This window comes from Abramis brama, assembly GCF_963993115.1.
Source record: "Abramis brama genome assembly, chromosome: 12".
Classification (NCBI taxonomy): Eukaryota; Metazoa; Chordata; class Actinopteri; order Cypriniformes; family Leuciscidae; genus Abramis; species Abramis brama.
The window spans coordinates 13,526,717-13,552,840 of NC_139974.1; the positions used below are offsets into that span (position 1 = coordinate 13,526,717).

At 37.3% G+C, this 26,124-nt stretch overlaps 1 protein-coding gene across 1 annotated transcript in view; it reads right to left on the bottom strand.

Annotated features, from left to right (window-relative positions):
* Positions 1 to 26,124, bottom strand: part of LOC311093611 (fibrocystin-L-like) — a gene marked incomplete at its 5' end in the record, with an annotated part of 69,667 nt that overhangs the window by 29,741 nt on the left and 13,802 nt on the right. Inside the window, 19 exons of the mRNA XM_084131138.1 lie at positions 6 to 142; positions 242 to 483; positions 843 to 972; positions 1,942 to 2,151; positions 2,241 to 2,397; positions 2,580 to 2,736; positions 6,239 to 6,409; positions 6,669 to 6,822; positions 10,679 to 10,927; positions 12,274 to 13,249; positions 14,134 to 14,345; positions 14,493 to 14,663; positions 15,737 to 15,925; positions 17,147 to 17,251; positions 17,429 to 17,571; positions 17,729 to 17,921; positions 20,759 to 20,891; positions 21,373 to 21,494; positions 21,774 to 21,935. Coding sequence (XP_083987264.1) covers positions 6 to 142; positions 242 to 483; positions 843 to 972; positions 1,942 to 2,151; positions 2,241 to 2,397; positions 2,580 to 2,736; positions 6,239 to 6,409; positions 6,669 to 6,822; positions 10,679 to 10,927; positions 12,274 to 13,249; positions 14,134 to 14,345; positions 14,493 to 14,663; positions 15,737 to 15,925; positions 17,147 to 17,251; positions 17,429 to 17,571; positions 17,729 to 17,921; positions 20,759 to 20,891; positions 21,373 to 21,494; positions 21,774 to 21,935 — 4,013 coding nt within the window. The remainder of the gene's footprint in view (positions 1 to 5; positions 143 to 241; positions 484 to 842; positions 973 to 1,941; positions 2,152 to 2,240; positions 2,398 to 2,579; positions 2,737 to 6,238; positions 6,410 to 6,668; positions 6,823 to 10,678; positions 10,928 to 12,273; positions 13,250 to 14,133; positions 14,346 to 14,492; positions 14,664 to 15,736; positions 15,926 to 17,146; positions 17,252 to 17,428; positions 17,572 to 17,728; positions 17,922 to 20,758; positions 20,892 to 21,372; positions 21,495 to 21,773; positions 21,936 to 26,124) is intronic.

A 26,124-nucleotide genomic window follows, 5' to 3' on the forward strand; every position in this document is an offset into this window, starting at 1 on the left:
TTTACCTCAACATATTCAATTCTGCCAATTGCCAGATTTTGGTTTGGTTGTGGTGCATGGAACATGATGCAGCCACCAAACTGGTCACTTCCTACTTCTTCTCCAAACCTACCCTGCAAACAAGTCTGGGTGGCAAATTCCCCTGTAAGCAAAAGCATTCATAAAATTTGATAAAATTGCCAATCACATGACTTTTAGCTGTCTGTCTTTCCATAAACAGTTGAGGAAATAACATCCAAACCTGTGTTGAATCCATCAGGGCAAGCTGCAATCTGATCGTTCCACTCCACGTTGTTGGATCCACGGACAACAATATTTCTGGTAAGAAGGCCCACCTCTGCTCTCGCTTCAAAAATTGTCCCATCAGGCAGTATGACAGACACACCCAGATGAGTGTATTTCAGTGGTTCGGTCAGACTGAGGGTTCTACCGTCAGCTGAAACTGAGGCAATTCTCATCAACTCATTCTCATGTTGACTGTGTCTGTGAATTCAGTCAAAACATATTTTTGATTATTAGCATTTTAAATAAGCACAACTTATTTTTTAGCATCATAATTAGCATATTTTTTTATAGCAATTAGCATTTTCAATTTGAGCAAGAACAATTTAAACAGTAAATTTATAATTTATTTGTTTTACCCCTAAAATGTTTTTTCACCTAAAAATGCAAAAATGTGTATAATTATTTTTTTAAAGTCAAATTAATTAATTTGGGACCATTTTATAGAGAACAATTGCACCACTTTTCATTTCCTTGGCCCTTGTTCCTTCACTTATGTAGATGCAATTAAATCAACCTGAAACCGAGTTTCGCTGTAGGTTTGGGCGGTGCATCAATACCTATGCCCAGTGGAAGCGATGACAATTTCGTCGCCAGTCTTCCATGTGACGGCATCCATCAGTGTCAGCGTGTTGGAGCCGTTTTGTGCAGTCTGAGAAAGGCGAGTCCACGGCATAGGGACAGGGATTCCTGGAGAAGTAGGACTGTAGTTAAGCCCTGAACAAAACCTCTCACTGCAGGGAAGTGATTACGCACTATGGTGTCTGTATCAGGGAAATTTAGAACTTCTGTGAAGCCCACCAAAGGGGCTTTCTGACTTAACTGAGCCTTCAAGGAATGTTATGTAGGTCATCTCTATATTTGTGAGGATATTATATATACACTAGCTATTGTGTTTCTGACTTAGTGACATTTAGATGCAAAATTTCCAGTATCTCTGAGGTTTCTGTTACTTTAGTCAAGTAAAAAAAAGAAAAAAAAGAAAAGAATATTAATAATAAATTATAGTTTCAGGTACTGTACATCTGTTTAATGTTTATGGTTATGCATTTTTCAGGTTATTTCATATTTACTCTATCGTTTAAAATTATGTGTTCACTGGAAAACGGGCTCTCAAATTTAATTCTCACTTCTACATATTCAAACTTTACAAAACATTATATATATATATATATATATATATATATATATATATATGTACATGTATATTATGTATGTATGTATAGAGTTGGCAAATCTGAATTTTCAGCATTATTACTCCAGTCGTCAGTGTCACATGATTGTTCAGAAATCATTTTTATAGGTGGATTTGTTGCTTAAGCAACATTTCTTATTAGGGATTCAAACCCTATTGTAATTGCTGAAATCCTATTATAATTATAAGGATTTTTATTATTATTCTTCCGCCATAAAACTGATCATGCAGACCAAACCGTAAGGCCTAGAGACTTGAAACTTGGCCAGATGGGAGGTCTCAATTTGGGAGAGACTGACAAGGGGTGACCCCGATTTGTCCAATAGGGATCCAATAGGGGAATAATTTATTGTATTTATTTATTTTATAAATGTTTAATATAACAAATAGTTGTATATACATTTTAATTATATTGAATTCACAAAAAAATTATTTGAACTGAATAGTGTTGTTTATTTGCATACCATGCAGATCCAACACCCCTTCTCTGACAGCCAGGGTCTTGGTGCCATAGACAGGAAGTTCTGTAGAACGCAGGTGTCCATGCAGTGTGATTATGGCCTTGTGCTGGAAGGGGGCTTGCTCTGTTCCGATCTGCAGTGCTCCACCATCTGTGATCAGAATATTCTCTGCCTGCAGCTCAATATCTGCCTCATCAAAAATCAGTCGCCCACCTAAATAGAAAAGAGACATTCACATTAACTGAGTGTAAGTGTACCAAGGCTTTGTTTAATAAAGGCAGTATTTGTCTAAATGAGCATACCCTGGATAAGGAGCATCTTAAGAACTGGGGTGCTGGTGTCCAGGAGGATGGTCTGGCCAGGAGTGATTACAGCAAACATGCCCTCCTCAGGGGGGGAGAGACCACCCCATGTATAGGGAGACGACCATACGTCAATGTAGAAGAAGGTAGCATTATTCTGAGAGAGTGGAGACATTCCTGGCAGTGAGTGTATATGTAAATAATCACAATAAATGTTTTATAACTTCATAATGATTGTTATTTAATAATATATATAATGAGAATAAATTCTATATAAATTTAGTTTGTCACTGTGCTGTTTAAAAAGGTAAAATATATTTATGTCATGTTTGACGTTACCATTCTGGCAATTCCTCTGTTCCCCAGCTGGACTCGCACTTGAGTTTCTTGGGATCTGCGCTGAGAGTTGGTCACACAGATGATTTGCGATTCACTGGCTGACTGGACATCGCAGACAGACCCTGCGATTGTGACGGTGACATCATTGATATTTGAGCTACAGGTTAGATGGGGAAGAGAAAAGCCAGTGAAATTGAGAATGTAAAGAGTATTCTGTCATCATTTCTTCATCCTCAATAGGCTTTAGTAGATTTGAGATATAGGGCCCTATCTTGCACCCAGCGCAATTGACTTTGTACACCGACGCATGTATCATTCCTATTTTGCACCCGCGCACAGCGGAATTTTCCCTCCACAGATGCACGTCGGTTAACTAAGAAATACACTTTTCGGTGTACTTTTCGGCGGTTCAGCGCAAAGAGGAGGCGTGTTCCGGCGCAAACGTTCCCTCATGCTATTTTGCAGGTTTAGAAAACAATTCCGCCACTAACCGAAAAAAACTAGTTTAAAGTCAGTGGCCAGTTGCGTATATTATTCATATGCTATTTTAAGAGCGCATGCTTGGCCATAATCAATGTAGTATGTGCACAACGCGCATACACTTTGATTCTCTCATCTACACAGAAGCAGCAGTTTTCATTTTTGCAAATCATACATTATTACGATAGATAGATAGATAGATAGATAGATAGATAGATAGATAGATAGATAGACGGCCCTGACGAGAACGTTGGTCTCCTCGGCTGTGAACCGCTCCTGGCGCGCGCCTGGCAAATCCGCCATTATAATAGGAATCCGCTTTAGAACAAGCGTGCCTGCTCTTAAAGGGAATGTGAGATGTCGCTCTGATTGGTTTATTTCACATTACGCCCAAACCACACCTATGAATAATGAAGCTACTTCAGACCAACCCATCATTTATCATTTATCCCGCCGGTATAATAGCAACAGCGCCCAAGACCCGCCCACAAAGTTACTTGCGTTTCGCGCTTGATACTTGCGTTTCAGACCGTTAAAATAGGGTCCATAGTGTACAAATTGTATGGTCTACTTTTGTAATACTTATGGTACTTTATGTGCTTGACAGCACCTGGTCAACATTGAAAGTGAATGTTTGTGAATAGTTGCTCTGATATTATGCTTAACACCTCTTTTGTGTTAAAGGTTTGGAATGACATGAGGGTGAATAAATGATGGGTGAATTTTTGTTTTGGGTGAATTATTGTTTTAATTATTATTTTATTTTTTTAAACATAGATAACACAAATCGACTTGTGTTGACCAGTGTTATTATTGTTAACTAAAATTAAAACTTTAAAAAAATTCAAGGATGTCAAACAAGCATGCTTGAGTTTCCATTTATCAAATTTGTATGTTCGCTAATAAAACGACAATATAATATACAGTGAGGAAAATAAGTATTTGAACACCCTGCTATTTTGCAAGTTCTCCCACTTGGAAATCATGGAGGGGTCTGAAATTGTCATTGTAGGTGCATGTCCACTGTGAGAGACATAATCTAAAAAAAAAAAAAATCCAGAAATCACAATATATGATTTTTTAACTATTTATTTGTATGATACAGCTGCAAATAAGTATTTGAACACCTGTCTATCAGCTAGAATTCTGACCCTCAAAGACCTGTTAGTCTGCCTTTAAAATGTCCACCTCCACTCCATTTATTATCCTAAATTAGATGCACCTGTTTGAGGTCGTTAGCTGCATAAAGACACCTGTCCACCCCATACAATCAGTAAGAATCCAACTACTAACATGGCCAAGACCAAAGAGCTGTCCAAAGACACTAGAGACAAAATTGTACACCTCCACAAGGCTGGAAAGGGCTACGGGGAAATTGCCAAGCAGCTTGGTGAAAAAAGGTCCACTGTTGGAGCAATCATTAGAAAATGGAAGAAGCTAAACATGACTGTCAATCTCCCTCGGACTGGGGCTCCATGCAAGATCTCACCTCGTGGGGTCTCAATGATCCTAAGAAAGGTGAGAAATCAGCCCAGAACTACACGGGAGGAGCTGGTCAATGACCTGAAAAGAGCTGGGACCACCGTTTCCAAGGTTACTGTTGGTAATACACTAAGACGTCATGGTTTGAAATCATGCATGGCACGGAAGGTTCCCCTGCTTAAACCAGCACATGTCAAGGCCCGTCTTAAGTTTGCCAATGACCATTTGGATGATCTAGAGGAGTCATGGGAGAAAGTCATGTGGTCAGATGAGACCAAAATAGAACTTTTTGGTCATAATTCCACTAAACGTGTTTGGAGGAAGAAGAATGATGAGTACCATCCCAAGAACACCATCCCTACTGTGAAGCATGGGGGTGGCAGCATCATGCTTTGGGGGTGTTTTTCTGCACATGGGACAGGGCAACTGCACTGTATTAAGGAGAGGATGACCGGGGCCATGTATTGCGAGATTTTGGGGAACAACCTCCTTCCCTCAGTTAGAGCATTGAAGATGGGTCGAGGCTGGGTCTTCCAACATGACAATGACCCGAAGCACACAGCCAGGATAACCAAGGAGTGGCTCTGTAAGAAGCATATCAAGGTTCTGGCGTGGCCTAGCCAGTCTCCAGACCTAAACCCAATAGAGAATCTTTGGAGGGAGCTCAAACTCTGTGTTTCTCAGCGACAGCCCAGAAACCTGACTGATCTAGAGAAGATCTGTGTGGAGGAGTGGGCCAAAATCCCTCCTGCAGTGTGTGCAAACCTGGTGAAAAACTACAGGAAACGTTTGACCTCTGTAATTGCAAACAAAGGCTACTGTACCAAATATTAACATTGATTTTCTCAGGTGTTCAAATACTTATTTGCAGCTGTATCATACAAATAAATAGTTAAAAAATCATACATTGGGATTTCTGGATTTTTTTTTTTTAGATTATGTCTCTCACAGTGGACATGCACCTACGATGACAATTTCAGACCCCTCCATGATTTCTAAGTGGGAGAACTTGCAAAATAGCAGGGTGTTCAAATACTTATTTTCCTCGCTGTAAGTGAAAAATGTATATAAATAATGTAAAATTCATCATATAAAGCGATCACATATCTTCAGAAGACTTGGATTAAACTGCTCGTTTCATATGTATCTATTTTATGATCTCTTTATGAATGATTTGAAGCATCAAGAGTTTTGGGTGACTTTCATTGGAGGGACAGAAATATTTCAGGTTTCATTAAAAATAACTTAATTTCAGTTCAGAAGATGAACTAAAGTCTTATTTCTGAGTGAACTAACCTTTTAAACTGTTTTAAACTGATGAATGTTGCTTTGTCAACTAACTGAAATAAGTTTAGGTTGAAGCATTAAAATTACTAACTGGATAACTGGACTAATTACTAACTGGATAACTACTAACTGGACTAAATTACTATAACTGGAAATAACTAAAACTAAAATCTAAATAGATAGATAGATAGATAGATAGATAGATAGATAGATAGATAGATAGATAGATAGATAGATAGATAGATAGATAGATAGAATACACAATAATACTAAAATAACACTGCTATTGGCTGTACAACACATAAATGTTATATTTAGAAACAATAATGCCACAGTGAACAATGAACACTCTGTATCCAAGCATGATTGGAGGACAATCAGCCACAATGTAATTCTGGTGTGTTCTGCACCTGAAACCTGTGCCGGTAATCGTGAGTCTGGTGCCTCCAGCAGTTCCCCCTCTGCGTGGTGAAACGCTGGTGATAACAGGGGTCAGAGAGGATCTGTAAGTATAGCTGTTAGTGAGATTGACGGTGTCACCTCCATTCATCACTATGACTGTGCAGGCCAGCTCTGCTTCACTTCCTGCAACAGACAAAAGCATTCATTAAGATACAAGCAGGCAGACTGATATCAGTTCTATTCATCTGTGACTTGTTTCCGAGCTGTCACATTTGTCATCATCTCTCAGTGACTGACGTCTTTCAGTTCCAAGCATTCCTGGTATGTTTTGCAAATCTTTGTACTGGGAGTTCATTGAAATACTTAATTTGATGGATTAAGCTTTGTTTTGCTAACTTAACATTTCTAGACACACATGCAATGCTTTTAAACTGATACATGCCATTGTTGGGTGGGACCTCGCAGTTCAGCTGGGTAGATGTGGAGTTCTGCAGGTGCACGTTACACTCTCTGTTACAGATAAGGACTCTTGTGATGTTTGGGTCAAATCCAGAGCCTTGAATGGCAACAACAGCTCCTCCGGCATAACTTCCTACAGCAAGACAGAGCAAATAAGGTATCCTGTAGTGTCTTATTAATTTGTTATCTTGTATGAATATTACAGTAAGTATGGAAAGGCACTGTGTGACAGTGGTTACCATTTAGTTTTGCTTCAGGACCCACATTTTTTAATCAAACATAACAAAAGTGTCCCTAAAATCAAACAATGATATTACCATGAACTTCATGGTCTTCATAGAAGATTCATAATCTTGTAAATGTATAAATGCATAATCTTTTTTTTGGTTTTGTGTTTTGAAAATCTGTTTTTGCTTCTAATCATCTTTTGAATTTTGAATTGGAATTCACTGGACAAACACAATTGATATTCATCTGAAAATTCATGTTTTGTTTTTCCATGATGAGGCAATGTCACACAACCAACATGTTCACAGATAAATGTGATCGATAAATGTGGCCAAGAAGTGTTACAGTAAGTTTGATTGACATCATCAAAATATGTTTTACAGGAATAAATACAAACATGCATTTTAACACATATTAAAATAGAAAATAGTTATTTTAAATTTTAATAATATTTTACAATATTTACTTTTTTATTGTATTTTTGGTCAAATAAATGCAGTCTTGGTGCCATTCTCAAAAATGCATTAACACAGTAACAAGGGGAATTTACGGTAACACTTTAGAATACTGTATCTTACTTACTGCATAACTTATAAGGAGGAACTAATAGGTAATTCTTCATTAACTAGTTATTCACTACTGTTAACTACTAAGGAAGATGTGTTAACTAATCAGTATGTAAAATAATTTTATGATTGTGTTAAGTAACAGTTAGTTAATCAATAACTAATTAACTCTGTCATACGCCTGAAGTACTACTATTAATTATCTACTAATTAAGGTTCAAGAAGAATAATTAAGAAGTAACTAATGAACAGTCATACAAACTACATTGAGTTGTGACCTTCCTTATTTACTAATGTTATTAATAGAAGCAGTATTATGAAAATACAATTTTAACAAATGCATACAATGTTAAAGAGGGTTTTACCTGTGTGGTTTTTTGAGTGTGTTCTGTAAGAAATCAACTTCAGAAAGGAACCCCACTCAACTTACCTCAGATTAGTTTTTTATATTTAATATACCTGTAAAGTACTGTGTGTGTCTGTTTTCCTCAGCATATGCCATTGAGTAAATTCATGTATTTGAGGCAACGACTGAGGGAAACTGAAAGGGAGCTTATTAGTAATTCATAAATAATTGTCAAATAATTCTGCAGGAATTACTTATAACCTGATTAGTAATTAATAAAGAACTATCAAATAATTATCCAGGAATTAGGCTACTTTTAACCTGAAACAGTATTCTAAAGTGAAAATATAGGGAACTTATTAGTAATTAATAAAGAATTATTAGATAATTATTCATGAATTACTTAGAACCTGATACAGTATTCTAAAGTGAAAATATAGGGAACCCATTAGTAATTAATAAAGAACTATCAAATAATTATCCAGGAATTAGGCTACTTTTAACCTGAAACCGTATTCTAAAGTGAAAATATAGGGAACTCATTAGTAATTAATATAGAATTATTAGATCATTCTTAGGAATTACTTAGAACCTGATACAGTATTCTAAAGTGAAAATATAGGGAACTCATTAGTAATTAATAAAGAATTACCAGACCGCCGCCCTACGTTTCACTCATAGCCAAAATATGCTGTTACTGACTCCATAACCTGCCCATAAACAAACAGTGCACAGCTCTAAGAACATATTTTAACATCTGATGTTTTAGGATCTTTAGAAATAAAAACATTTGTTTTATGCAAGGAATCAGGCGTTTCCATCACGCAAAAAAGACAGACTCGTTAGCTAGCTAACTGACATTGTGTCCTTGTATGTTGCCTTGCATAAAATAACATGATTTACAGCACAGTAATGATTTTATAGATTCATTAAAACGTACACAAACCTTTATTTCGCTGAAGAAATGCACCATATCGGCATTGTATGTTAGTTACTTCTTAGTTATTTTTCTTGAACCTTAATTAGTAGATAATTAATAATAGCTCATAGGGAGGTATGACAGAATTCATTAGTTATTGATTAACTAACTGTTACTTATCACAACAATAAAATTATATTACATACTGATTAGTTAACACAACTTCCTTAGTAGTTAACAATAGTGAAGAAGTAGTTAATGAAGAATTACCTATTAGTACTTCAATAATTCCTGATAAGTTATGCAGTAAGTAAGATACAGTATTCTAAAGTGTTACCGAATTTACATATAATGTTTCATTGTAAGGGTCATAGAAGGTGAAAATTGCCACAAAAAGCTGAACTACTGAATTATTACTTCTTTTAAAAAAAATAGGTTAAAAAGTATTTTATTAAAAAGTTTTGATTTGGCTTCATATCTATATTCTGCATAATGACACGTGTTGCTTAAAAAATAAGACATTTTCAGGTAACTAGGCACATTTGCTTCTAAGTCTGCTGAAATTTTTCACACGGTTTGAAACTTTGGTTATATTCTGTCTAGAGCTGAAACAACTAATCGATTTAATCGATTAAAATCGATTATTAAAATAGTTGTCAACTAATTTAGTCATCGATTAGTTGCTAAATAACTTTTATTTGCCGTAAGCGGCTCATTTTATTTGCCGTAAGCGGCTCATTTCGTGCATATTTTAAATCTGCGGTGACCAAAGTGTGGCAGTAATGAGCCACCGGAGGTTTTACTCAGCCAGTACAGCAGGAGAAGTAGCGAATAGCCAATAGCTGGCCTTGTTTTATGTCACATGCTTCCCGCACAGCGTCTGTGCAGCATTCAGCGAGATGGCGAAGGCAGACGGCAGTGGAGCTCGAGAAAGAAAAAGAAAAAAGCGGAAGATAAAACTAATCGAACGAAGCAGCATTCGGCAGTTTAGGATATCGCACAAGATTTGTCAACAAAGAAAACATTTCATCACTGGAGAGTTTTTTTTATCGACACCATCGTATCAATTGATTTTGATTAATATGCGCGAGGGAGAGAGAAGCAAGACAGCGCTCGGGTGAGTGCGCGCGCGCGGCCGGGGCTCTCTCTCTGCTCGTTCTTATATATGCCCTGTCAAGCTGACAGGACTTAAAAACACATGCAATTAATTGTTTTTTCTAGGAACTAATGTTTAGTTTACATCGTATGTTTCTCCGGAATCAGCCAGCGCGAAGGACGTCTATATTCCGATTGGTTGCTGGCGTTTGCCGCTGAACCGCGTCATAGCTTATTACCATAAAGTTGAGCTACTTTCAACTTTCTAATTGATTTCACAGCATAAGCTATAAAGCTGTTTCCCAGGTATAAGCTGTGTGTTTACAGGAAATAAATAAATAAATAAAATGCAATTTGCTGCAACTGTATTCTGTTTTATTCTTATTCTTCGTGAAAATATGTTCTGCAAGATTCATTAATAAGCTTTGTTCGGGATGTTAAACTACTTTAGGAGCCCAAAGGACTGCCATGGTGAAAACATTATTTGAAATCTCCTTGTGAAATTTGCTAGAGTACGTATGGGTCAGTGTTTTGATTGCAGAAGAGTTCGACAAAGGCTTACTAACACATAATAAAACAACTCCAGGTATGTTTTTGATGAGGATATGACAATGCAAAATGGTTAAAATCTCTAAAAAGTATGTTGAATGATAAAGACCCTTTGTTAATAATTTACTTGGGGGAAAAATGGGCAAAACTAAAATATAAGTACATAAACCGATTAATCGTAAAAATAATCGTCCGATTAATCGATTATCAAAATAATCGTTAGTTGCAGCCCTAATTCTGTCCATACTGACAAATCTTTTACCCTAGAGAAAGTGTTTTTGATTACCCTCATTCGGTGTGACCCCTGTCAGCAGCAGCTCATAGGTGAAGACAGACTGGGTCAAGGCATGACCTTTGACCTGATGGTGAAAAATGACTGGGAAAGTTCCTCCTGCGTGTTCTCCAACAGTGCACAGCAACTGCATATCTGTGATGGATGTCACGTTACAAGCCACACCGCCGATCTCGAAGGAGACGAGTGCTACATCTGTGCCAAAGCCAGAACCAGAGACGGTGATCTTTGTTCCACCCGGACCTGCGAGGAAGGTATTATGTCTGTAGTATTACTACGATGTGTTGTGATATTCAGTAGTTCAATAGAGTGCTGCAGAGATGACGTATTTTTGTTGGCCAATACCTGGAAACAAGTTTTTTGGCACTTCTGGTTACTTTTAATGGGCTTTTGTTTAAAAGCTTGAAATAAGGTCTGTGGTTAACAAAATCTGAAGATATTTTCATGTTTTATTCTACAACATAAAATACATCAGTAATACCCCCTTGTGATTTTTGTTTAAAGCTTGTACTTGTCTTGAAAAAGGTGGTTGTTAACAAGTAGCTAAATGGGACTACAGAGGTTGTCTGAGACATTAAACATCTCGCTGAACAGGTAAACTCATAGAAAATGTTTTTAATATAAAGACCAATAAGAAAATTCAAAAGCTTAAAGGGATGGTTCGGAGCAATTTCAACCTTGTGTCCTCTACACCATGACCTCGAGCCAAACACACACACACCTCCCCCCCACCCCCACCCAGAAGCTTTTTTTCCCCTGGTCGAACATTATTAAAGTTAGAGCTTATTTAGAGATATCAGCCAAATTGGCTTAGTGTAGGCGCTAATGAATCCAAGGATGTATCTCGTAAATTACCCCACTAATAATTCCCGGAATGTTACCAAACTTCTACAGTAGTACAAATAGGTTCTGTACTCATAAAACGAGGCATTGGAAAGTTTGTAAGTACATCAGGAGTTTATTTAAAGCGGCGCTATGCAGTTTTGGCAATTTCGCTTTTTGCTCGCAGGTTTTTCTATAGAGCTCCCCCTACAGCTTCGGAATAGATATTTGACAACACTGTCGTAAAAACTTGTTGGCGACTCTCCCCCCTCCCATCTTCTCCCTCTGGTCAAATGCATTTGTTTTCAAAGAAGCCGGTGAATGCACGGAGCCATGTCCACTGAGGTATGTATGATACACAGAAGGCTAGCATATAAGGCCCAAAGTTGCAAGGGTGGTTTTTCCGCTCACAGGTGCTAGGGGGAAGCGAGACAGCCACCATTTTCCCCCGAAAAAAGTCATATAACCATTCCAATGACTCAGAAGCTGTTCAGTTAAGGTAAATTAAGCTAAAAAAACTGCATAGTTCCCCTTTAAATAACACTTGCCTGATGGCTTATGCTACCGCTAACCTGAACATAGAGGTCACTTCCGTGATTTGAGAAAAGCCCGTAAAAGTCCTGGCAGGGTGCAAGGGTGGACAAGGGTGATGTTAACTTTTGGGTTGGCCTACAAAAATACGTAATCACTGCAGCAGTCCAGAGTAAATGCCACTAATTATATTTGCTGCAATTATATACTTTTTTTAATGGAATGCACGTTCGTACCTGTTATAGGACTGACAGAGGTGATGTTTGGAGTTTGTCCCCTAGAGTAGTTGAAACGTTGAGCTGGATACACAACATCAAACACCTTAATGTTCACCTGTACCTGTCCCTCTGCATGAGGAGGTGTCATGCACCTCACTGTGTCTGGAGTCACATCTAAGATCCTGCAGGGGGAGTTAGCGAGCTTCACGGTTGTATTTCCTGCCACAAAGCCATTTCCTGTGATCAAGAGTGGAGTTCCTCCAGCAATGCTGCCTGATGTTGGGTTGACGCTGGCTTGTGCTATGCTGGTCAGGGTGGCTTCTCCAGTGGCAAGACCTTTTCTCATGACCACCACCTGTAGGACGTGCGTGCCAGCGGGAAGGGCACCAACTAAAACAGTGATGTTGTTATCAGTGACTTCTGTGACTTCCAGCAGGATGTTGACCGCAGATACCATTAGATCAGCAGAGTTGTTCCCAAATCCACTGCCAGTGACCTTAACGGTGGTGGTGTTTCCACTAACCGAGTTAGGGAACACCGCGGAGACGTACGGTGTGATGGAGTCAGAATATTCAAACGTGCAATCAAAACTGCATGAGGAAGAGATGGAGTTGATGTAAACTGCGACGTTTCCCCTGCGAGCCGCAGACGGTGAGGTATCGCACACCACTTGGGAGTAGTTCATGAAAACCACTTTGCATGGAATGTTTGCAACCGTAACTGAACCATTCGAGAACCCAGAACCAGAGATGAAGAGACGAGTATAGCCTGTGGTGCTGCCCACCAAGGGAAAGACAGAATCGACCACGGGTAGAACTACAAATCTGCGGTCATACTCTTTCGGCATGTACAGGATGGCGGTGCCAAGGTTGTTGATTCGGACACTTACGGGTAAAGGGATTCCCACTGGTGCTCCGCTGTCAGGACTGAGTTGGCAGTTAATCTCAGTGGAGGTGCTGTTGATAACGCTGCATGGACGATCTCCAACTTTGACCTTTGGTAGGCAAAAAAATAAAGACATTTTTTTGCACTTTTTTTTTCCCTTTTCACTATGCTGCCCAAAAGTGAGTGAATTTACAGTGAATATTGCCATAATATTTCATTCAATGATAAACTGTATATAATGGATTTTTTTTGTGCTTTTTTTCCCTTTTATTTTTTTGGCAAACAGAAACACACCATTGGGTAACTCAAGATGAGCCCAACTCTGATGAACTTCTGTTCATTAATTTTCCAAAGTTCTTCTTTTGTTTAAAAATGTTTTTCACTTGTTTTTCCAGAAACAATATCTAAACATCCTTAAAACAAAATGAATTAAGTTGAGAATAAATACTACATAATATTAAGATTTGTTTTCAAAGACTGTACTTTGAATATGTGTTCCCTTTTACAAGGGAACTTGCACTGCGTCCTGAGAACAAGCCAGGAAGAGCAGGAGATGGCTGCAGAGGGTGAGGAAGATGAGTCATCTGAGCCCTCTCGGCCTCCCTGCCCTGCAAATGCTGAGCTGCTGGGGATAATGGAACGTGCTTCGGCCAGACTACAGCTGCCATGGGAGCGCGTGAGGGAAGGAACTGCTCGCGGCTGACTCGACGAGTGTTTCTTTCCAACCATAACCCCCCAGCTCCCATGAGACTTCCATTCCTTCCTGATATCCATTCTGAGATCGAGAAGGCATGGAAGAATACCCATACGTACTCGGCCCGCCTCTATCGATATTAGCATGCAAATTATGCGTATGTCGAGGGGATTCGTGAGCATGGGTAAGCGGGTTTTATTTTGGTGCATTATATTTCAGTGACATCTGTCGGGTGTTTGGGACATTCCAAAAAAAACCTTTCAGCACCTTTAATGCCATAGCTGACCACTGAAACTCACCTCGTTTGCACAGTTAATGTTGCTAAAGCCAGATCCATTGATGTTGATGATGTCATGTGTGGTACCATGGTCAGGCGTAATGTGGTACACAGTCGGGCTGGCACAAGAAGTAAAACTGAAGTAGTGACCATCTGAGGTATCATTCAATTCCAGCTGATCTTGAAAACAGTCCAACGTGGATATACATTTAGAGTCAGATGAGTTCATTTGACCTGCAACTGGGGAGAAACAAATGACAATTAGGATGATTTTACCTTCCAATTCCTTACCCAAAACTTGAAAATGTGAAAACACATCAAAATTCTGAATGTAATGTTGAGTTAAATTATGGTACTTATGAATATAGGTTGTCATTGTACCTATATTCATAGAGGCCTGTATTCCTGTCACAAAGACCTGAAGCCCAATAGTGCTTTTCTCCAGAGGCATAACAGTCACCACTCCCTGCAGCGTCTTCTGGTTGCCAGAATCAATGTAACCGCTGCTGTAGTAGTAAACTCCAGGAGATGTGAAACGATAGGCGAAAAACCCTAACAATAAAACAGACACAACAAGAACAGCAGTATCAGATTTTGTTCATGCCTCCAACTCTTATTGTTCCTTGTTCCTTTACAGAATACAAACTTTAACATCTACAGCAAAAGGTATTCAACTAATTTTCTAAAAAATAGCACAGAACATTGTTTATTTTATTTATTTATTTATGCACAAATGACTGTTGTGTAATTAATTATGTTGTAATTATAGTTCATTAGAAAGCAGACACCCTGGGATTACTCTTCATGAAATCTGACACTCTCACAAACCAAATGCTTGTCTGGATCAGGGGTATTTAGTCACATTTCCCCGGGGACCAGTCTCTAATGTCACAAAGATCAGGGCAATCAAAAGCCACTTACACAGTTTCAGAGTCAATATATTGTACTGTGTGTGACTAAATGAAATAATGTACATTTCGTAAAAATGTCAACTTTCAAGCTGGCAGCCATTAAAAAGTAAAAGTAAGAAACAGGTTAAAAAGTTAGAAGTTATGTATTCAAAATAGTATCTCCCAGACTCCTGATGTTTCCAGTGTAGAATTGCAAATTATTCATTCAATTCAATTCAAATGTATTAGTATACCTGTAGATACTTTCACCATACAAATTATTCCAAATTAACTATACAGAAAATAGGATAGTGCCTTCAGGCAACTAATTTGTGTTTAGGAAAAAAACTTTAGACTGATAAATAAATAAACATAAATGAAAAAATAAATAAAAAATGCTCTACTTGTCTTGCTACTTATATTGTAGAATAATGTATTTTTCAAAAATATTTATTTTTAATATAGATATTAATAGCATAAATGCATATTTATAAAAATCATTAAATTATTTACATATTAATATTCATGATTTGTGTTTTTTGATTCCTCTAGTTACATAGAGTCTCTTTATAAGAATGAGACTAGAAAATGTAAAAATTTTAAGCAAGGACTGGTTTTCAAAATGGTGTTCAGGAAAATGTTGTTCTCATAAACAGTGTGTGTAGTTGTTTGTCTGCTTAATGTAAATTAGAATGAGCAGGTTTAATACAGGTTGTAAGATAGTAGTTTTTGTACCTTTGGCAGTTCCTGTGCCTCCACTGCTGAAAGCAATGCCATCATAGTCTGTGCTGCTGGGACTGGACACACTGAAGACCCTGTAGCTCAGACCGGGCACAAAAGCTGGTGCGTCCCAACGCCAAACCACTGTGTCCCCCACTGAGGCTATTATCGCAAAGGGACTCCAGGCGTAACCCTGACCGTACACTGAACACATATGATGTTATTAACTGTGTGCAAGTGGGCAAACAAGCACATGTAGTCACACACACACATTTTATGACAATATATAGGGAAATTTTTATATCTAAAAAAAAAAAAAAAACTTTACATTGCATAATTATAACACTTATTTGGACTGTACAAATCTCCATGATTTCCATTACTTAAGATTTTGTTAATTTCCTTGTTAAAAATGTTCATGACCTTTTAATATTTTATTTCAATGTGATTTCCATTACTTTACTACTTTTTCATCCCTTTTCTGTTATTTTGAGATTGTATTCATTTCTATCACTTTTCCATTACATTAGGATTTTAATCTCCAGCATTTTCCATTGTGTTTTAAAATTGTATTAATTTCCATCATTTATTTTTCTGTAACACTTTACAATAAGGTCTCATTTGTTAGAATTACTTAAATACTGTACATTAACATGATGAGCAATAAATAATACTACAGCATTTATTAATGTTTACTTCAATATTTACTCTACTAATGCTCTTTTAAAATCAAAAGTTTCTATTAACAGTATCTGTTAACAATGCACTGTGAACTAACATGAACAAAAATCAATTGTATTTTTATTACTAGCATTAATAAAAATTAGTCTTTTTTTACAACATTTAATAATGTTAACATTTGTGAACTTATTTTAAATTGTTATGATTTCTTTACATTTTAGTTACCTTTTTAAATTATATTTTCATTTTTACCTAACAATAATGACTTGTCCAGGACTGGTAATCACACTTAAAAAAATCCTTGATATTGCAGATTTTTCATGACTTTAAGAACCATGAATGTGAGTAAGCACACACAGAATTTGTGTACTTTTCATATTTTTGGCACTGATTGTTGGGGGGTTCTCCGTAATAGTCAAATTGGTAACAGAAACATCATATCAGCACAACTGCTAATATGATGCTTTGTGAATTCTTCAGGAAAACTACAAAGGATTTCACTGAATTCTGCCAGTGTGGATTCTGTGTGGGGCTAAATACAGCTTAACAAGAAAAAAAAAGAAAAAAAGAAATTATCCCGCTCAATCAGTGCTATGGAATATCATGTTTGTTTGTTTTTGCTGGCAGCTCTAGTGTATTTGATAAGTCTGTGTCAATGTGCTGACAGCCATTGTTTCACTGTCTCTGATATATTCAGGTATTTTGTGCATGACAGAAAAAGAGATAAAAGTAAAGAGATATTACCGGGGTGGAAACCTTGGTTCGTCACAGTGTGTGCTTTATCTCTAGACTGGGTCACACACTCAAGCTGATGATCTGAAACAGCTGTCACTCGGCATTGTGTGTCCCCTGTATGAAACACACAACTGTGACTACAGTACTAAATGACCTGGAAACAATTGGTTTCAGTAATACACTGTTAAAGATCAAAGAGTAAATCAAAGTATTTTCACGGTAGTTTTAAGCATGGGGAATGTATAAAAAAATATTGATATATTTTTTTGGTTCATTGTAGTCTTGTCTTACCTAGAGTGACATTATTGTCTGCTGTGACAGGGCTGAACCCGGAGCCGGTGATAGTGATGGTGGTTCCGCCATACAAAGACCCCAGAGATGGAGAAAAACTCGTGACCTCTAGAACATACTTTATGGTGGTATTAACGCCAGTGCTGCACAAAAAAATAAAACCTTTTAATCACTCTAAAAAGCTTCACTTTGGATTAAATGTCATTGTAAATGCATAATTCCCGTTGATGCACAATTCCATTCTACAGTTGAAGCATGATATTTACATATAAATATTGAGTATAGTAAGTGATATGAGACCTGGTTAAGGTGTAACCCTGGTTTCCGACTCTCACACGGACATTGTACAGAGCTGGGGGAAGTGTGGGTAACAGGCAGGTGATGTTTTCATTGGTCCACTGCAGCAATTCACACTCAGCTTCACCAATCAAAATAGAGCTGCCATTAGCCTGCGCCCCAAAATTTGTGCCCAAGATGGTGAGAATCCTGTGCCCTTTATCAAAAAAGATCAGTGATAACAGGGTAAAATTAATTGCTGTTCTTGTAAGATTGTGAGGGGTGAGAACAATGAGGAAGTCAGATACAAAACTGTTGTTAGTGTGATTATTTGAGTGTTTAGAGCAGATTGCAGTGTTGTTGACAGGTCCTTTTAAGAAACATCACATTGTTGATTGTCCTTGACTGCAGACAAACCTGCTTTTCTGATTGCGTGACATTAGCTAAAGCCAGTGGAATTATCTGGCATGCACAAAAGAGCTGAAAAAAAAAACCCTTTTAGCTGAAGTTTGTCTGGAGGCCTATTGGGGGTTTACTGCTGTAACCAAGATGAAAAAGCAGATCAGAACAATGGGATGGAAAGAGACACTTGAATGTGATTCTACCTGTTTGTTTGTTTGTTTGTCTCTCTAATGACTTATATGAAAATTATGTATTTATTATAAATGTTTCATATAAGCTTATATGTAAACCTGTATGCTCTAAATGTATATGACATTTTATGAAACTATTAGAATAAATAATTTTCAATATGTGTATATATATATATATATATATATATATATATATATATATACAGTGAGGAAAATAAGTATTTGAACACCCTGCTATTTTGCAAGTTCTCCCACTTAGAAATCATGGAGGGGTCTGAAATTGTCATCGTAGGTGCATGTCCACTGTGAGAGACATAATCTAAAAAAAAAAAATCCAGAAATCACAATGTATGTTTTTTTAACTATTTATTTGTATGATACAGCTGCAAATAAGTATTTGAACACCTGAGAAAATCAATGTTAATATTTGGTACAGTAGCCTTTGTTTGCAATTACAGAGGTCAAACATTTCCTGTAGTTTTTCACCAGGTTTGCACACACTGCAGGAGGGATTTTGGCCCACTCCTCCACACAGATCTTCTCTAGATCAGTCAGGTTTCTGGGCTGTCGCTGAGAAACACGGAGTTTGAGCTCCCTCCAAAGATTCTCTATTGGGTTTAGGTCTGGAGACTGGCTAGGCCACGCCAGAACCTTGATATGCTTCTTACAGAGCCACTCCTTGGTTATCCTGGCTGTGTGCTTCGGGTCATTGTCATGTTGGAAGACCCAGCCTCGACCCATCTTCAATGCTCTAACTGAGGGAAGGAGGTTGTTCCCCAAAATCTCGCAATACATGGCCCCGGTCATCCTCTCCTTAATACAGTGCAGTCGCCCTGTCCCATGTGCAGAAAAACACCCCCAAAGCATGATGCTGCCACCCCCATGCTTCACAGTAGGGATGGTGTTCTTGGGATGGTACTCATCATTCTTCTTCCTCCAAACACGTTTAGTGGAATTATGACCAAAAAGTTCTATTTTGGTCTCATCTGACCACATGACTTTCTCCCATGACTCCTCTGGATCATCCAAATGGTCATTGGCAAACTTAAGACGGGCCTTGACATGTGCTGGTTTAAGCAGGGGAACCTTCCGTGCCATGCATGATTTCAAACCATGACGTCTTAGTGTATTACCAAAAGTAACCTTGGAAACGGTGGTCCCAGCTCTTTTCAGGTTATTGACCAGCTCCTCCCGTGTAGTTCTGGGCTGATTTCTCACCTTTCTTAGGATCATTGAGACCCCACGAGGTGAGATCTTGCATGGTGCCCCAGTCCGAGGGAGATTGACAGTCATGTTTAGCTTCTTCCATTTTCTAATGATTGCTCCAACAGTGGACCTTTTTTCACCAAGCTGCTTGGCAATTTCCCCGTAGCCCTTTCCAGCCTTGTGGAGGTGTACAATTTTGTCTCTAGTGTCTTTGGACAGCTCTTTGGTCTTGGCCATGTTAGTAGTTGGATTCTTACTGATTGTATGGGGTGGACAGGTGTCTTTATGCAGCTAACGACCTCAAACAGGTGCATCTAATTTAGGATAATAAATGGAGTGGAGGTGGACATTTTAAAGGCAGACTAACAGGTCTTTGAGGGTCAGAATTCTAGCTGATAGACAGGTGTTCAAATACTTATTTGCAGCTGTATCATTCAAATAAATAGTTAAAAAATCATATATTGTGATTTCTGGATTTTTTTTTTTAGATTATGTCTCTCACAGTGGACATGCACCTACGATGACAATTTCAGACCCCTCCATGATTTCCAAGTGGGAGAACTTGCAAAATAGCAGGGTGTTCAAATACTTATTTTCCTCACTGTATATATATATATATATAACCCTGTAAAAAGGTTTCATGCATAATTTATAGTTGTTGCATATGTTACATGTAGTTACTATAGTGATAAGGACACTGTAAAATAAAGGGTTACCGTTTACATTTTCATAGCAGCTTAATGGCCAGTAAACTTGTATTAGGAGGTGTAGCAAAAGTTCATTTTAGACGTACACTTATCACTATGGCATGCCCAATGCACTATTACAAGTTGTATGTTGAAGGGATTAAATCTTTGTATGAAATGAACTGAAAGCTTGACTATTCTTATTTACTACTCGACATTCTTGTGAATAAAGGCAAGGGAACACGCAGAGTATCGGATTACAGCTCTAATCTTAGATCGGAACACAATCAGTTGTTGACTGTTTGCAAACATAGAATGAGGCCAACTATAGGGCACCAATTTGACAAGATGAATAGGTATTGAAAAAACATATTTGAACATCTAAAGCAATTCAGGGTACTTGTCAGTGTCACGGTCTGGGTCTAATGTAATGTCTAATGAAAAGGGCCCAGCTTCTTTAATGTTTTAAGGTCATAGGTTAAATTCCCAGGGAATAAATGGACTGGTAAATATATCTGCCCTGAATTGGGTAAAAGAGTCTACCAAATTTATAAATATGAATATCTTACCGAATACTGTTGTAGTTTGTGGGCTCACAGATGTGATTAAGGCCGTCAGAGTGCTGCTGTACGTGAAAGAGCCATTTGATATTGCTGTCATCTCTGCCGTGGTCAGTGTTACTGTCCGTTCACCTTCTGACCCCTGATTGATGTCATACACAAAAGATTCATGAATAAAAATTCTATGGATTCAGTATTGTACAGCATAAGGTTTTTTATTTTTGATCGCAAGTACATTGCATTGTGCCCACTATGATATTTATTTGGATGTGCTGTCTTGTTTCAGTATCAGATTTACCAAAGGAAAGATGCAAATACCATATATCAAATGCAATTCACATGTGACAATTTCACATCTTTCAAGTCAGCTCTGAGTTCCAAGTTGTGGGGCATGGGGATGCACATTTTTTTAAAATGACATTCCATTTAAAGTGGTACAACTTTTTTAGTGAATTTGCCCTCAGGAGTTCTGTTAATAATATTAATAAAACAATATTCATAATAATAACTTTTATATTCTATTAAAATTTTAGTTAAAAAGGTTTATAACCCATTTAGGATTTAAAAGGGTTTTTAGGATTTTGAAAAAAAAATCTTTATGGGAAATCAAGCTCTTTACTTACAGCAGGAACTATGCATCTCAGCTGGAAAAGTTCCACGTCTATAATGTCACATGGCTGAGTGCCAATGGTGACTGCGGTATCATTACTGAATCCATAGCCTGACACTGTCAGAATCGTCCCTCCTGTGAAGCCATACAAAAAAAGCATAGGTAAGCAGGTTTTGGACACAAAAAAAAGTAATGTGTCAGTTCACCTTGTCATTAAAATTGTTCTGCTGATTTATTTTTTAATTAACAAAATATCAAATTTTCAAAATATGAAATAGAAGCATTTTACTAGTGGTACTAGACCTTTTTACGCAATGTACAATATGTATGAAAGACATATGCAAGCATCAAATACTTCAGTAAATATTTATTTTACACTCTACTGTATGTAGAGAATTGTAATGCTACATGTACCTGCTACACTTCCTGTTTTGGGATTTATGGAGGTCACTCCTAACAGATGTGTGAACAAGCTGTTGTTACTTTGGTATTGGGCATTTCCCAGCACAGAGAAACTCAGAGAGACTGGCTGTACACCTGCACTTGCGGGACCGACCTGGCAGGTTATAGAAGTATCTGAAACACAAATAAATCATTTGATCAGAAGTTTGCTTGAATAGTATTTTAAAAAAATTTCAGTAAAAATTTACTCACCTAAACTTTTTTATGAATAATGATTTAAATTTGTCTTTTTCTCATGCAAAGCTATAGTATGACTTTGGAAGACTTGGAATATAGTGTACAAGTCATTTGATCCACTTGTATGGTGTTATGCATTATTTTTAAAGCTTGAATGCCTTTATAATCCTCTTAAGACCTGCATGGATCCAATATAATGATACACATCCGTTTTCTTTCTCAACTGTTTATATTCACTTAAGACCAGTGATGGGGAAAGCAACTTTTAAAAGTAATTAGTGCTGGGAAAAAAATTAATCGTGATTAATCGCATCCAAAATAAAAGTTTGTGTTTGCATAATATATGTGTGTGTATATGTGTGTGTACTGTGTATAATTATTTTGTATATACAGTATATACATTCAAATATTTCTTAAATAAATACATGCATATGTGTGTATTTATATATACAAAATAATTATACACAGTACACGCACATATATTATGCACAAATTGTGATGTTTATCTAAAGTAATTTGTCTTATTGCACTGGATCATCGAATGTCAGCAAAGACGCTGGTTAATAAAGTGAGATTAAATACATAAAGTAGCCTATATTTGTGTTATGTAACATTTATATTTAATTACTTTAATATATTTAATTACTGCATATATTAAAAACATATTTAATGAGTTTGCATTTAAGGAATGCATTGAGGAATGCTGTATCTGTTTTTGTGCAAGTGAGATGAGTAAATGCCTTCTCACATTTAGTCAAGAACTACAACAACTGTCATGTTTACACAGTTCACAAAACACATCTACACTTATTCCTGATTTCCCAACATTGGAACAGAATAGGTTTCCGTCAATAAATGGGAAAACCAAGTAACTTACATTACTTATTTGAAAAAGTAACTCAGATATTTTGTTGTAAATTCAAAAGTAATGTGTTACTTAACTCGTTACTTGAAAAATGTAATCTGATAACGTAACTCGCGTACTTGTAATGTGTTACCCCGAACACTGCTTAAGACATAACCAACTGTTCACAAGAATACTGGCAGAGACGGGTATTTTATAGGGCTGCCCCCACTAAAGATTTTTCTAGTTGACTAGTAATTGTCCATTTAAGCCATCAGCCAATATTAATTTAATTACTTAAGTGATCGTGCCGGAACCTCCATGTCAATGCAGTAAGCGCGCTAATACTTTAGCTTCCACACTCCGCACAAACACTTCTAATAATAGCGCACATTTATCAAGGTTAACGTTGGAGCGAGCAGCCAAGTAAAGTTGCTACTACTTACAAGTTTCAAATGATAAGCCATATTTGAGGTCAATGGTGTCACTGGTTGCTCAAGAAATGAACTGGAAATAATCAAAATACTATTTATTAAACAACACTTAGGAAACAACAGGTTAACACAACTCACGTTAACACAAACAATACCAGACAGGGAATTAACTCAAACTAATGGCTTAAATACACACAAGAGCTAATGAGATAACTAATGAGACAACAGGTGAACGGGGTCATAAATCAAACACACTGGGAAACTAGGTCAAACAGGCAAACAGGGAAAACAGAACAAAACCACAATGAAACCGCCAAAACAGAATGCAACTGAATATAACCGTTACAGATGGATAATAGGCGAATGTTTATATTTCCTGCCCAACATGCTGTAATTACCACAAGGACCTGTTAAAGGTGCAATGTGTAATAATTCTGAGGATCTATTGACAGAAATGCAATATAAGATCCATAACTATGTTTTCAGTGGTGTATAAAGACCTTACTTAATGAACCGTTATGTTTTTATTACCTTAGAATGAGTAATTTATATCTACATAACCGCGGGCACCCCCTTCTATGAAGGTTGACATATCGTGACATCGTGTTTCTACCATAGCCGACAGTGAACAAACAGCGCTACAGAGCACGTTTCGTCACTAACTTGAATGAGAAGCAGCAGAAAAAGACGCAGCACAATTTCGGGAAAATTAATGACCACAGTTATTGTTTAGGACAAGAGCCAACGGAGGGTAAATCTGCTTCGAAGAAGAGAAAGTATGATGAAGCCAGAAAAATAAGGGAGAAACGTAGGCAAAAATCACGGGTCAACATCGGTGTGGCTTTTCACCGATGGAAGGGTCTTATTATGAGGGAAAAAGGCTTTCAAAGCGACGCCGAAGTTGCCTGTTTTCTGCTGGACAGGTAAGGTATTCCTTTAACTTTAACAATGCAAATGAAAACTGTTGTTTCATAATGTTAGCATTACCTAGAAGCTAGCCATAGACACCGTGAGAAGTGACTTTTCCCCTGTCAGTGGTGTAAAATATGTAAGTTAGTTAGATTGTTTCATGTAATTTAGTTCTTCTCCCTCGCTGTGTTATGGCTTTGCTATGGAAGCCCGTTTCCGCCACGTTGAGTAAAAAAAAAAGATTCTTTAAGTCATAATAATGAGAAACTTTCTCATAATAATGACTTAACATCTCATAATAATGAGAAACTTTCTCATAATAATGAGAAACTTTCTCGTAATAATGACTTAATATCTCAAAATAATGAGAAACTTTCTCTTAATTATGACTTAAACATCTCGTAATAATGAGAAACTTTCTCATAATAATGACTTAACATCTCGTAATAATGAGAAACTTTCTCGAAATAATGACTTAACATCTCGTAATAATGAGAAACTTTCTCGAAATAATGACTAAACATCTCGTAATAATGAGAAACTTTCTCGAAATAATGACTTAACATCTCGTAATAATGAGAAACTTTCTCAAAATAATGACTTAACATCTCATAATAATGAGAAACTTTCTCGTAATAATGACTTAACATCTCGTAATAATGAGAAACTTTCTCGTAATAATGACTTAACATCTCGTAATAATGAGAAACTTTCTCAAAATAATGACTTAACATCTCATAATAATGAGAAACTTTCTCGTAATAATGACTTATTTTCTCGCACTTCTACGCATGCGCAAAGCAGCGGAGCAGAAGGTGACACTAGCGACATCCGCTGGTCAAAGCCGTGTAAATGCATCACAGCAAACATTGCACGCTCTGCAAAACAGTTGTTTACATTAAAGTCAGTGTGATCTACTAAGTGCAATCTGTAGTATCATTAAATAGCATCATCAGTAGGCCTATATCTTCCATACTTTTCCATGCGCACAATAAGGTGTGAAAGTGGAATGCAGAAGCAGGACGGTTACCATGGTAACAAAGGACGCCTGCTTGTGCACACCGATGGAAATTGTTACATGAATTTACAAAACTATCAGATTAAAGTTGGAATATTACATTTATTCGTCAAGTTTAAGTGTAACATCTTCATAAAATATATGGGTATGGGTATGTGTGTTAATATAACATGTATTTTGCAGATGTTTCTAGGATATTTGATGTGCAGGTTCATCTGGAAGATATCAATACAGAAATCACCTTTAAGATGTTTATGACTTTGGGGACATTTAAACATAAGTGGGCAGTGGAATGGGGGAAAACGCAAGGTTGAGACGTGTTTTTAAAAGCTGAACTTCTTTTCAATTGAGCGCCGCGTTTTTAGAACGCCGTGTGATGCGTGAGACACATGCAAGAAGAGCGAGCGCAACGTCCGTCTAGAACGTCTGTATGCCTAGAAAAGCAATGAAAAAGCGCGTTCTGTATGAACGGACCCTTACACAGATTTCCAGATGAAGTGTTCTTAAACAGATTTGGAAAGGTGTGCTGTCTTATCATTCCTCCATCTATTTGAAATCCATGGATCACCCTTCTGTGTTGCTGCTTGTTCATACACAAAAATACAAATGAATATTACAAATGAATAAAAGACTATCTAGCTATGGAAGCCCATCTCATATACTGATTATTTATCATTAATGTTATTCACTGCAGAGCGTGCCATGTTTGCTGTGATGCATTTACACGGCTTTAACCAGGGGATGTCGCTATAGCGTGGCACGCCCTTCTGCTCCGCTGCTTTGCGCATGCGTAGAAGTGCGAGAAAATAAGTCATTATTAAGAGAAAGTTTCTCATTATTATGAGATGTTAAATCATTATTATGAGAAAGTTTCTCATTATTACGAGAAAGTTTCTCATTATTACGAGAAAGTTTCTCATT